At 38.0% G+C, this 14,943-nt stretch overlaps 1 protein-coding gene across 11 annotated transcripts in view; it reads right to left on the minus strand.

Annotated features, from left to right (window-relative positions):
- The window catches only part of AFG1L (AFG1 like ATPase), a 193,854-nt gene that overhangs the window by 121,422 nt on the left and 57,489 nt on the right, over positions 1 to 14,943 (minus strand). For all 11 annotated transcript variants that reach the window (XM_036249262.1, XM_036249270.1, XM_036249271.1 and 8 more), the window contains 3 exons: positions 7,883 to 7,934; positions 1,984 to 2,085; positions 585 to 715 (listed from right to left, as the gene is read on the minus strand). In XM_036249262.1, the coding sequence (XP_036105155.1) occupies positions 585 to 715; positions 1,984 to 2,085; positions 7,883 to 7,934 (285 nt within the window). The remainder of the gene's footprint in view (positions 1 to 584; positions 716 to 1,983; positions 2,086 to 7,882; positions 7,935 to 14,943) is intronic.

A 14,943-nucleotide genomic window follows, 5' to 3' on the forward strand; every position in this document is an offset into this window, starting at 1 on the left:
GATCAGGAAATAATACCAAGTTGGAGTCACAATTTCGGAAAATCCTAAAACTAGAAGAAACTTTAAAAGTTCAATTAGGACAATTCTCTCGCTTCATCACATATAAGTTGTGAAGCTTAAAAGACGTATGTGAATCATATAAAAACACTTTTAAAAAACTCAAACATCTTTAAAGACATTAGCTGGTAACCATTACATTATCTTCATCATGGTGTGGGGAAAATGTGGATTCAATGACCAGAGTATCAGGGCAGGCGAACGGTTCCTATGAAAGGCTGAACAGTAAATTTTTTAGGCTTTGCAAGCCAAAAATGGGCTGTGTTGAATTTTATTTTTATTTTTTAATGATCCTTTATAAATATAAAAATTATTCTTTTCTCACTGGCCGTATAAAAACTGATGAGCCAGATTTGCCCTGTGCAAGCTGGGGTAGGTGTGCCGACTCCTGAACTGGATAGTAATATTAAAGTTATTAGAGATAATTCAAACCAATTTATAAAACAATAATAAAATCAGGAACAGACTTCAAATCTTCATACTTCATTCAGTATACCATTCTATATCTAGAAGCATCTCTTCCTTACCTGAAATTCATCAAAACATAAGAGACATGCTTCTTCGCTGATTTCTTCAGCTATGGGAGCTATTGGATCATATGATTTAGCCATGAATCCCGGTTTCCTTTTTGGCAAACTCTGTTTAAGGCGGTGTATTCCTTAAATGGATAAAATTAAACACAAAATTAAATACTATATTAATGGCACATTTTAGACAACTATAACATTTTTTAAATCTAAATAATGAAACTTTCATGTAAACATAAGTTTAAATTCCACACACAATCAAATGTGACTACTGAAATCGGTTACATTTTCTCTACATCAAAATAAGTTGCTGACATATTATTATATTCCCATGACACTTTGTGGTCATTCCATCTCTATTCTTCAATCACTTTAGAGATGACAAAGTGATGAGCTAGAAGACTAGATGGTGACTACATGGACCAATAGATCAATCTTAGTCCTGAGAATTTCAAGGATGCACACAGTGGAGGTAATCCTGCCCTATGGCTAGCATATCTAATCAGAATTTTGTTGGCCCTAGCCTGATACACTAAAGCCAGTCCCACTTCATTTATATCTGTACTAAATGCTGAGAATATTGTAAGAAAAACACAATATTCCTGCCCTGGGGAGGTTACAATGTAGCTGATAGACAAATAATGCAAAAATGAAATAAAATAAGAACATTGACAAAGCAATAAAGCATATATACAAGTACAAACTGAATGCCTACCTGCTAAGGTGAAACAGTAAAAAGGACCTAATCAAGAATAAATTATTTTTCAATTAAATTTATCAGAGTGGCATTACTCAATAACATTACATATTTAAGATTCAAGTGTGCAATTGTATAATACGTCATCTGTATATTGCACTGCATACATTTGACCCTCTTTACACTCTTCAACCTCAACCTACCCACCTTTACCCTCTGGTAACCACCATACTATTGTCTGAGTTTGTTTTGTTTGTGGCTTTCCGTTTTATATTCCACATAGGAGTGAAATCATATGATTCTTGTCTTTTTCCATGTGACTTATTTTGCTTAGCATGATATTCTCAAGAACTGTCCATGTCACAAATGACAGTATTTCATCTTTTCTTATGGTTGAGTAGTAAAGAATAACTTTTTGAAACAGATGAGGTTTTTAACATTTCTTACTGATCCTTGGCAGATAGAGAAAATGCCTGACCTTCATATAGTAACCTCTGTTCTCATATTTGGAAGTACTGATTTGTCTTTAGGACCAACTCTGGACACATTACTAATTGTTTCAATACAGCACAAAACAAAAATCTTACTTTAAGCAAAAATATATTTTTTAAATATAAAAAGGTTCAGAATTTTAAAAGATGAGGAAAATTATCTTGTAGTGTTTGCCTACTAAAAATCACTTCTTGCAGATACTTTACTTACTTTTGTGAACATCTAACATGAAACCATGAAAATGAACCCGTTTTTTCCTCTTCATTTCCACATAAGCATAAAACATGTCCATCACCATTGTTTTCCCTGTACCTTAAATAAAAAGGATACTATTAAACAGTATTACTGATTGCTTTAATGATTGTTCATTAGCTTAGGATAATGAAACCACACTCTTCTACTAGAAAGCTTAGGACTATGTCACTTAGGATTATGTCACTAGAAAGAATTGTTTATGTTTTATTTTAATCCAAAAAATAAAATATTACTCTTCTCTGTTAAAATCTTGTTTTTAGGAAATATTACTAAATATTAGTTAATGTTACAGGGGCTATTTCCCCTCCCTGAAAACTATGTTTATAAACTGGCAAAATTTCTAGATTATACATTCTTCATTTTCTCTTCCAAATGGCACCAGTATGAATACAATAACTTCATTAATTAAATAAATATGTATTGGGCTATTACTAAATGTGAGAAACTATCTTAGGCACTGTGAGAAAATTCAAGCATAAAAAATAAGGAAATAAAGATTAGTATCTAACATAAATACTGAAAATAAATAATAGCTATAAATTAGAGCTGGAGGATTGCCAATTATAACACTTTTTCAAAAATCTGAAAATATAGGTCTTTCAAAATGTAGTCTACTCAAAGAAATTCTGATATAGTCAACCTTTATAATTAAATTATCTAATTTTCAACACTGGCACTTTTAATCACTACGATTCCGTTAGTAATTGAAGAGTCAATAGCCTGGACATGTAACAAGGGCATGCACAGAAAGCCTTTTTTCCCAGCACAAAGGCGAGCTCTGGGGACAATGGCAGAGTTCAAGCTCTGTTCACATCAAGCATTCGTGGGCAGGCCAGGCCACAGGGTGCTGGTCCTTCCTGTCTCTCATCCTTCTGCTTTCTCCACCACCACCCCACCGCAGTGCCCATGTTCTCCTCAGGTCTCAGGAAGTGAGACCTGAGTCTTAAATTTGGGGGGGTAGGGGCTTTCCTCCACTCTATAGATGACGTTGGGCCCATGCCATTTAAATTATATATGAAAATACAATTTGTCAAAGAAATTTTAAATAAAGAGACCATTTAGACTGAAATATAATTTTTTGCAAAAATATCCAGTACAATATCTCTTGGATATAGTGAGGCAGCAGATTTTAAATCATTATATTTACCTAAAAACGTAAATCAATAAAGTTTCTAATTCTGCTGCATAGAGTATAGTATACTGATAGATCCAGAAAAAAGTAATAAGTTATCTAACCAAAAATGTAAATAATATATATTTGAAGTAACCTTTGTGCTCTTTTAAAAATTGGCTTAAAATATAGCAAGACCATCATATAAAAAGTTTCTGGAGATAAAATTGTTTTTAAAATTATGGAAAAAAAATTGATAGATTAGGCTACATGTAATTCAACCTTCTAAATATCAAATTTGCCATAAATAAAATTAATATCTTTATTCCTTAATCAATATATTTTTACTGAATGCCTACCTCATGTAAGGCCCTATTCTAGGTGTTTAGAATATTCTAGTGAAAAAAACTAACAAAAATTCATGCCTTCATGCAACTTGCAGGGTTTAACCTTATATATCTTTTAAGATATAAAGAGCTCTTAGAAATTACAATGAACATTTTTTTTGTCCTAAATATCTTCCTTCTGAAAACTTGTCTACTTAGTATGATTCTATGAGAATATCATTCACAGGGTGGGCCAATAAAAATACCCCACTACCTTACACAGTGAGATTGGCCCTGCTGTTGGCATATGACCCAATTAGATTACATTCTGTGGGAGGAGTTAATATGGATTCTGAAAATAAGAATCATCCCTTCTCCTTCTAAGAGAGCAACCTAGATGATCTCAGGAGCCTTCTTAAAAAATTCTTACAGAGAATGAAGCCAACAATAGTAAAGCAGAACCAAAAGATGAAGAAGGAGAGAGAGATCCCTAAAATATTATTAATATTATTTAAGCCCACATCTCTACCCATAGCTGAATCAGATCATTACTTAATTTCACAATTAAACCAACCATTAAATTCATTCCCCTCTTGGTTCAGCTAATTCAACTGCCCCCCCCCCCACCACCACCACCACCACAACTGAAAAAATACTGAGCAATATAGAATTAACAGGGGTGGAAAAGAGGATCAATTGCAAAGAAGATGAGTATTCAAATAACACAAAAAATATAAATAGCTTTAAACATTTTTAAAGTTTAACTCCATCAGAAATAAAAGAAATACAAATTAAAACACCAATGATACACCATTTTTATGTTGGTGAGGACATGAGAAAATGCAAGTAAAACACCTAGGTCTGGCTGAATTGGGTTAAGAGACTTCAAAATTATGGCAGTCCAACACTGGTGAACATTTCCAGGCAAAGCATCAGAGAAGAGGAAGCAATATAATGAAAGGGCTCCTGAAACCAACCTGTGGGGACTCTTGAGACTTTGGCTGAACACTAGCTGCTTGTATGTAGAGTGCTACTCCATGATGTGAGGCAAAGAATGGCCACCAGGAAGCTATTAGATGAACAATTCCAGTTGTTGTATGTATCATATCTCTGGAAATCATGGATAACACAAGGTATTCTTACAGTAATAGAACTGTCCAGTATCTTGACTATGGTGGTGCATACATGAACCTACACAAGTGATAAAGTGTACACATAAATGAGTACAAGCAAAACTGGAGAAATTTGAATAAAAATCCATGAAATGTATCAATGTCAATTACCTGGCTGTGATATTTACACTACAGTTTTGCTAAATGTTACCTTTAAGGGCAATAAATTATAAAATATCAAAATACGTCACATGTAAGGGTAAGTTTTCTTTCATGGAACTATTTTCGATGAACAAAGGCTCTCTCTGCTTTTATCCACAATTACAACTTCAGAAACAACACACTGCCTGGCACAAGGCAGATGTTCAATAAACATCTGTCAAGTGAATGGAAGAATAAGGACAAAAGATGCTGGGAAAAGGTAGGGAAGAAATCTACACTAAATTTTACTGACTCCACAATTTTCTTTAGTCTCTTCAGAATCTTAAAATAAAACCTTGCAGCCCTGGCCGGTTTGGCTCAGTGGTTAGAGCATCGGCCTGCGGTCCAGAGAGACCTGGGTTCGGTTCCCGCTGAGGGCACGTACATCGGTTGCAGTTTGTCCCCAGCCCTGGTTGGTTGTGCGGGTGGCAGCCGCTCGATGTGTCCCTTTCACATCGATGTTTCTCTCTCTCTCTGTTCCTCTCTCTCCCTCCCACTCTACCTGAACAAAAAATGGAAAAATGTCCTTGGGTGAGGATGATAAATAAATAAATAAATAAATAAAACCTTGCATATTTCTTAAGAGAAGATTCTTGCTAGGGGACTAATTTGTAAAACCTAAAACTCTTTTATGTTCTAACTTTCAAGCCTCTAGTTAGAAAACCAAAATGACTACTTGAGAGCCCCCCCCCCATGATGTCCTTTTCCTAACTGACCCCCTGATAAAGGAGCTATAAGTAGTGTCCTCCATCATGACCTACAAGCACAGCACAATTTTGCTTCCCAACTCCTAACCTTAAAACCAGCCTACCTTTCAACTGGTGAATTTATCAAAGTGAAATAGGTGAGGTTAAATCAAGAGTCAGCAGAAAAGGGACTGATAAGCAAATATAAACATTTATTATCTCCTAATATACCAGAGAAATCATTAACCTTGCCATCACCACTGCAGTCTGCTAGTCAAGAGCTGAAACCTTGTTGTAAGAAGGCCTGTTATAGGGTAATAATGAAGCCACAAAATACTATGGCAGCTTTTAGTCTCTGCATGGTTTATGCTCAGCATTTTATTAATGAAAACATTTTGTTTCAAGATTGAACAATGATGATAATCCCTTCAATTTATATATCAACTCTACCGGGGTTTCCTGGATTGAGGATCTACCTGAGTCAATCATCTCAACATATCTCCGAAGAAAGGCAGTCTAGTCAAGTGGGCATGGCAGAGGGCAAGCCAAGTGCCGGGAACAAGAAGTGGGAAGGGGGCACTAAGAAGCATCACTTAATGCTTGTTTCCCAAGTCTAAAAAAGGAAAATAGTAAAAAATAAGAGCTTTCAAAGGCACAGTGAGGCTTTTCTCCCAGCCAGAGAGCTTCCCAAAATGAGAAACTGACCTGTTGTTTATCACCTATTTTGTAAGTATTCTAAACTAAACTGAGTAGAGTCACCAAAATGTTCATCTCACTTCCTTTTTCAGAATTCCTTTCTCTTTTCCTCTCTACATTATAAAGATGTTCCTAACCGAAGGTTGCCACATACCCACCCTATGTGAACATCTTATTACACCTTTTCTAATTGTTTCAAGCATTTAGATGAATTACATTTACTGCACTTCCCTTCAATCAGTTAGAAGACGGCTGTATTTTTCAAACTAAAATCCAACAACTTTCATGTTGTTTTTTAAGTCCTTTTGCAGAAGTAGAAGAAGATGTGCTTTACTAACCATCTCCATTTATGGTTAAGTAGTTACAAGAACAGGAGAGATAAAAGACATTGGTTTTTAGCAATGACTGAACATGAAAGTGAAGGTATAGGAAGGACATGTTCTCCAAAGAGGCAAAGAGTGAGCTCTGACAGTAGGATGAGATCTGGTGGCAGTGCCCAAAGGTGCAGATTGTAAAACTGACCATGCACCTGGTATAAAACGCTTTCTAAATAAGAAGAAAGCATACATTGGTCTCAAAAATACCAATTAGTCAATGAACTAAGAAAAAAAATAGTTTGAGCTTCTTTAAATTTTTTTAATCTGTAAGTTTCAAGAACTTGAATTTTAGGGGCAATCTCTATCATTCACTTTTGTGAATTAAACAATTCTCTTTTATTAGGTTCGCTAAATCTGTAAACGTAAAACAAACTTAGCAACATTAGTGAACAAATCAGAAAAGAAAGAAAGGACACTCTTCTTAAAGATGAGAAGATAAACCCTTAAAGTTTTATCTTCAAGGCACTATAACTACTTATTCAACTATTTCATTTCTTGCCCTAAATATATCACTAAGATAACACCTTCTGCCACCACTCCCTCAGAATGCATATTCATTATGGCTACATGGAAGCCTGAAGCTTGCTCATTAGTCTGGGACCAAAACTGATCCCATCACATGTAAATGCGCGTTTTAAGTGTCCCACTAAAAGAAATGATTGGCAAGCAAGTAAGCGCCACTTCCACGACATCAGCAAATGTGGGTAACCGGGATTTGTTTGAAGGAAACGAAAAGCAGAAAACAGACGATTTCGGCAAGAATGAAGTCAGAGAAAAGGCAAGACACTAGTTGATTGGGAAAATCTAGAAAGTAAACAACTGCTCATAAATTTTCCAAGAAAATGTGAGTCTTTGTGCCCAATATATAGAAATGAGAGAACAAGGAACTATTACCACTCATGCACTAAGGGTATTTACTAATAACTACATTTAGGATAAGGACTTAGATTATGAGTAGAAATATTAGTGGAAGGTAAAAGTGAAAAAAAAAAAAAAGCTTTTTAAAAAATTACATATTAAACTGAGTTAAACAGCAGTGAGCAACAGGATTCTATATTACCTAATGACCTATCTATAGATGATTTTCTTCCTGAGATTAACTCACTTTATGCATTAAATAATGTCTGTACCCTAACATGCTAACGAATACTGCCTTGAACTACAGGCACGCCCTGTGAGAAGTAACAGTGCAGACTAAGATAACTGCCCTCCCCGTCCCGTTAACCTCACCTCATCCTACTCCCTTGCTGGTAGTGGACTGAAGGATGGAGATGGAAGTTATCTCTGAGCAAAAGCTGGGAAACTTTCTCTTTGTACCACCCAAAGCTTGTTTTAACACACTTACCAACATCTCCATAAACATAGAGGCCCCTTGGAGGTTTGCTCCTTGAAAAAAGCTGCAAATTAAGAACAAATTATAAATCTCTAACATGGAAATAATTAAATATCGTCATATACACAGTGTTCCTGACTGTGCTATAGACAGGGCTAAAATGGGCTACTGTGTACAATAAATACCCAAAACACTTGATGTAAAAGGCTGGGAAACCTTGGATTTCAATACAGGGGGCAAGAGTCGTAGTCCAGAGCAAGAGCTCTGAAGTCACACAAGTTTGCACCCCCTACACCATCTGCCAACCAAGTAATCTTCCCCCTCTTACCCAAACAGGCTCTCCAAACAATGGCAGCCTAGCTCATTCCCAGCAAGCAACAGATTAGAAGAATTTTTCTGGAGAAACTAAAGGGTCTCCAGAAAAAGAAAAAAAAAAAAAGACTCAAATGCACTTAGGTGTGGGTTTCTCCCACAGAAAGAGCTAGTTCCCTACCAGATCACTTTAGAGTAAAGCACACCACTCAACCAACCAAGGATGGACCTTTCCATCTGCTGGTCAGTATCTAAAAGTCACTAAAAGCACCTAACAACCATGAAACAACAGATTTTTTTTTTTTAAATCTTCCAAGATGAAAGCTGGAGATCAGAGCAAATGTACAGGGGGTGGAAAACTCCCAGGAAACAGACTACACAGACAGCAAAAGGAATCTTCAAAAATAAAACTCTAATCAATATAATTAAAATGCTGACAAAAACAAGAGAAACTATTAAAACTATAAAGCAAGAACAAAATGCAATTTTAAAATGGAACATTAAGAATAAAAGAGAACATTCTGAAAATTAAAACACGGTAGCAGAAAAAAAATCTCAGGGAAAAATTTAGAAGATAAGCTTGAGGAAATGTTCCAGAAAATATAACAAATAAACATCAATAATCAAAGATGAAAAATATAAGAAAATTACGGAATTAATTCAGGAGATCCAACATCTAACAAAAAGGAATTCCAGAAAGAGAAAAACAAGAAGGGGAAGTTATCTATGAAATAACGCAAAGATTTTTTTTTAATGCACAGATTTTTCTCAGAACTGAAAAACTTGATTTCTAGATTGGGAGGACAGACTAACTGTCTAAACAATGAGGGAAACAAGACCCAAACTAAGTCATAACCCTGTAATTTCCGAAGTCCTGGGATATAAAGAAGATCCCACAAACATCCAAGGTAACGGGGGAGGAGAGCAAGGGAAACAGGTCACAAACAGATAAAGACTTGGAATGAAATATGAAGGAAAATGATTTCCAATCTATATATCTAATCTACTCATCAGGCATGAAAATGGAAAACTGAGAATCCATATGTACAGGGTGTCAAAAAAAACCTCCCCAACAGAAAGAGGGAGACCTAGGCTCAAGGAAACACAGAGGATCCTGGGAAGGAAGCCCTGGTGAGACGGAGGGTTGCTCCAGGACCATGGTGGCACAGCAGGTCAAGAAAGCAATCAAGTCCAGACCAAAATAGGGGGGTGGAGGGCTCCAGGAAAGAAACGAAAGGGAACTTCTCTCTACCTGATACTATTATCAACCCAGATACCCATCCTGAATTGTGTTCCACTTAGAAGAATAACCTGCAAACTGCAGCAGTCCCTAGACACCTCTGCGGCAAACCAAAGTGAGCAAAGCGAAAGCAGAGATGACTCAGAGGGTAAAGCAGAAAGAAGCCAACGTTATGCCACTCAGTACCAATTAGAGCACTCAATATTTTGGCAGAGAACATGGACGAAAGCTAGACTTAAGGATCTGGTACATAATGTGTTGTTTTTTAATCTGCGGATTCACTCTAACCTGCCTCAGAAACCTCTCATGCTTTCCTGATCCCTTAGCTTTCTCTTCTAAATCCAGTCCCTGACCCCGCATGTCCCCTCCAGAAGAACCTTCACTATAGTTTAGACAGAAAGATGTACTTGCTTTGATTTTGCCCGCTGTATGCCTTCCCTGTGTGCCCCTGCACACGAACTCCCCATCTATTCTTAAATATCAACTGAAAACAGATTCCACTCCTGCCAAAACCTCTTAATTTGTCTTGTTTTAACATCTCACAGGAGCTATTCTTGTACGCTGGTTATTCTGTTTTCAGAAAAAAAGTGTTACGCTCATAAACAATTTTAGAACAGCTTCAAACTGGAAAACATACACACAACCTAATAATTTCAAAGTATGTTCTATGTATTATAAATCTTTTGAAAGCAACATTCTGTGATAGGTACCTGGAGTGTCACAGCAATTCATAATTCTTCACAACACATTTTGCAAGAATAGCCTGGGGCCTACTCTAGTACTGCTCACATGATATGCTGAATAAATGAAGTTAAAGGCAAAAAAAATAAAGATGGGGGAAAGGATAACAGAAAGAACTCAATGCTGCTGGGGGGTGGAGGAGACACTCAGGCCCTGGCCAGTGTGGCTCAGTTTGTTTGGAGCTTTGTCCCTTACATGGAAAAGCTCCGGTTCCATTCCGGGTCAGGGTACCAACCCAGGTTGCAGGTTTGATGCCCAGTCTGGGCATGTGCAGGAAGCTACCAATTGATGTTTCTCACATCGATGTTTCTCTTTCTCCCTTCTCTTCTCTCTAAAATAAATGGAAAAACATCCTTGGGTGAGGATTTTTTAAAAAGCACTCAGTGTCCTATCTTCTGTATACCCACTGAAACTCCATATAATTTGAAAAAGCATTTTGGCAAATATTATATTATATATCACATATGTAATTTACATTATATTGTATTATATTTTATAGTAATATTTAGAATGATAAAGAGATACTGTTTTAGAGTACCGACGGAGAACATCCTCCAGCATCTGAAATCACAAACACCTCGTCTGACATAGTGTTTAAGATGCAGATTTTACTCTAAATAAATTGATAAACATAGCAGACACTCCTCTAACAATAAATGTTAGCTATCATCTACCTAAACAATGGTATATTCTCCCAAGTATTTTCAATTGGAGAGGCAAACCAGTTTTCTCCTAATAAAATTTCAGTCTTCTAAGAATTATTGAAATTATCTCAAGGGACTTAAACATCAGAGGGGAAAATCAGAGGAATAAATGGACAACAGTAAGACTATTTAGAAGACTGTAAAATAAGTCCTAAAGAAATTTTTTAATTCTTTATTCATAATAGAATTCAGGGAGAGTTAGGTTCCTGCAGTTTTCTTCAAGATGACTAACTTACACAGGAACCCACATCGTTTACATGCTCCTAATTTACATTTTCTCACAATTAGCCCTGTTCTTCAGTTCCACTAAATTTCCTTTCTTAATGTATTAGTTTTCTGTAATTTGTTCTTATGCCTCAGAGAATTCCACCCTGGCATAGTTCCCCAGTGCTGATATTCTCCAAGGGCTCCCCTCTCCCAAAGGCCTCCTCCTGCTTGCTCTGTACCCCAGGGTGCTGGCTGGCTGCTGGCTGGTTTCAGCCCCTGGGAGGCACCACCTGCAGGAGACAGGAGGGATGGGTGGACCGCAATCCCAGTCATTCTCCCCTGCTCCCTCCCTGCTCCAGTGTCTTAAGGAGCCTCATCCCTCCAGGACCATCAGGTCCTCATGCCACAGGTCCAGCTCTCTCCAGGCTCCTCCTTCCCCACTCCAAACCTATTTGCTGCCCCAGGCCTGCCCTGCCCATGACTCTCTAGGTCATCTCTTGATTCAGTCTTTATTTGAAACATCTGCTTTGAACTGTTTCCAGCCAGGATTCTGATACACCCCCAACCTCTAAAATGCACGGAAGTAACATTAGACAAACACCTGAAAATGTGAACATGAATAAATTTCTCTAGTAACCAGTGTAAGATATGTTATGTTACTTGTATCTTAGGAAATTTGTAAAGGAGGATAATGAAACCTTTTCTAATGGGTTTTTGATGAGTCCAATGACACTGCATTGTAGAATGTACAGATGGTAAACTTAAGCATGATGTTGGAAGATCATGGTGACCTATCACCTGCCTCTGCTAAGCATAAAAGGTATATCAGAAGAATACTGGAGTTGAACCCAAAAGATCTTGTACAAGTTCTGGTTTTGCTACTTATTAGCTATGTGATTCCAGGTAAGCCTCTTCAACACTACAATCTGCTATTTTCTTATCTATTGGGTACAGGGCAGAGCACAAGGGAGTTCCCACTCATTGCCTACTTCTGCATACCTAATCACTGAACCCACTCCTTCACAACGAAGACCGAAAACCTCATGTGCTTACTGATACCCACTTCAATACAAATGTGTGGACCATGAAAAAAGGAACATTGCACCCCGACACACCCGTCTCAAAGATCTGAACAACACTAATGTACACTCAAGATATTTTCTATCTAAAACTCTATACCAAACAAATCAAGAATTCAAGAACATGTAGCACAATTTCAAACATAGTCCATATGCTAAGCCACAAAGGAAACCTCTATAAATTTCAAAAAATCAATGTACTATAACCGTAATATAATAAAATTAGAAATAATGGAAGAATAGCTAAATAATAGGAAAACCTCATACTAAGATATTGACCTTCCCCCATCATGTCCATCCAGACTTCGGAAGACTGCTGAAAAAGATCTGAGAGCCCTGCAGAGTGTACCCTCACCAGACCCTCCACACTGTCAACAACTGTTTCCCTGGTTAGTTCATTCTTTCTCCACAGTGATGCTCTAGAACCTTCTCAGCTCCCTTCATATGAAACTACACTTCCTCTATCACTTTCAGCAGATGTGACCCACTTCTTCATAGACAGGAAGCAGGGGCAGAGGGCTGGAACACCTACAACTTCCTATATGAAACGGCAATCCCACCCGTGTCTGCACCCATCCTTCCCGCTTCCTCCTGTGACAAAGGAAGAATTCCTCTCCCAATACGACCACCTATCAATTTCTGGATCTCAGCCCCTCTCCTCCACCCTCTCAGGAAACACGGCCCATCAGATTAAATTTTTCACTTCTCTTGTAATCCTTCTCATCAACATCAATATGCCCCCACGTTTCCAAAGGCTTGTGAATTCTAAATTTAGTATGAAAGTTGAACTCAAAACCAGAACAGGATCCCCTCTGGGCAGGGACAGGGACTTAGTCTCCTTAGTGTCCATAAAACAACACACAGAGGAGACACTCCAAAATGAGTCTAATTCATCCATGCCTTAATGAATTGCCGGTGATGATGGTAACAAATCCGTAACTCTCTAAGACGAACTGAAAGGAAATCATGACAGCTGCGTACAGACGACACACAGAAACTAAGAATGACAGCTGTCCTGTTGTCAGGAGACTCTCCTCCCCTCACTCCTCCACCGGGGCTGGTTGAGTTCCCTGCCTCGGATGTAGAACTCATCTGCGAATTAATTGTTCTTCCCTACCATCCATCAACTCTAGTTATTTACTTTAAATATTTACATTAACAAAAGCAAGAAAAATAGAACAAATACAGTTTGAAGTTGGCAACTAGAAAATTTTTATTGAGCCATATACTTTGAGTTAATCCTGTCATTAATTTAAATATTCTCAAACATCCAGTTATCACTTTAGCCATTGCCATGCATAAATGCCTTGCTAAACGCCTTGAGCTGATGGTGATACCCTAGGATCCTTAGTGCATTTGAATAAGAGATCTTCCCATGGCCACAGCAACTTCAGTCAGAAGTTTCTCAAATATATCACATGAAAGAGATTTGGTGAAAGAGCGGGGATTCGCTGCAAACACCATATTGCTAGAAAAAAAAAATATATCTCAAATGCATGTCTTCTTTTTGGAAGCTATCTCTAACTATAACTATAGTTTCCCTCCCAAGTATCCACTCCGTTCCACTTTCCCACATCTTGCAGCAGCCCACACCCTTCAGGTGAAAGTGACCCCCTTCCCAGCTCCATCCTTCATAACAGGGTGGTGGGTTCGGGGCAGAGCTTACCACCCATGTTCAGTCATACACTTTTGTTGTTCAGTAAGTGGAGAAAGAGAAGCACTTGTCTTCTGGGCAGTACAGTGCGTAGGTGTGACACTAGCTTGCTACTTTGGGAGAGGCCACAAAGAACACAAAGCCAAGACGCGCAGGAGGGTAAACTCAAGATCTCAAAAGAATGGAGCCAAGGCCCTAATACGCTGCATCCAGGGCTGCACCTCAGCCCTGGACTTCTACGTGAGCCAACTGAGTGTCTGTATTGTTTATCCCAGTTTTAGTTGGGTTTTCTGTTACTTGCCACTGAAATCATCCTGATGAAAGTATTCTCAAGAGAGAAAAGATCTTTGAATATAAGAAGAAATAAGGAATAAATCCACCTTTTCCCCACTCCCACATCCAGATTATATGGGTTGGCTGTCTCTTGGAAAAATATCAAGATTATTCTTTTTGTTTTCCAACACCAAAGTTTGGGCTCCGAAACACTGTACCTCCTAAAACTTCCCTTTCAGAAGGGGCTAGAGAGAGAGAGAGAGTCTTAATATACCAGGACTAACAGAAAATTGCCAGTGTCAAAGATATTCTAAAATAATGTAAGACTGCGGAGACATTTACATACTGAAATCTTTTTAGCACAAAACTGAAAGGATTCTTACAAACCGGAGTCCAGGAGTTGTGAGTGCACTGGGGTGAGGTCTAACTTCTTTTGGTAGAACAGTTACTACATGTCAGACCCATTAGATCATTTCTATAAAGCAAGGAGAGTTTCCCAAAGTATGCTGCATAATACATTATTTCAACACTATATTAGTGTTAATTTAAAAGAGGCTTACAGCCCTGGCTGGTTTGGCTCAGCGGTTAGAGCGTCCGCCTGCGGTCCGGAGAGACCCGGGTTCGGTTCCCGCTAAGGGCATGTACCTCGGTTGCAGTTTGTCCCCGGCCCTGGTTGGTCGTGCGGGTGGCAGCCACTCGATGTGTCCCTTTCACATCGATGTTTCACTCTCTCTCTCTTCCTCTCTCTCCCTTCCTCTCTCTCCCTCCCACTCTGTCTGTACAAAAAATGGAAAAATGTCCTCGGATGAGGATTAAAAAAATAATAATAATAATAATAAATAAAAAATAAAAGAGGCTTACAT

The sequence above is a fragment of the Molossus molossus genome, unplaced genomic scaffold (assembly GCF_014108415.1).
Source record: "Molossus molossus isolate mMolMol1 unplaced genomic scaffold, mMolMol1.p scaffold_m16_p_8, whole genome shotgun sequence".
In the NCBI taxonomy this organism is placed as follows: Eukaryota; Metazoa; Chordata; class Mammalia; order Chiroptera; family Molossidae; genus Molossus; species Molossus molossus.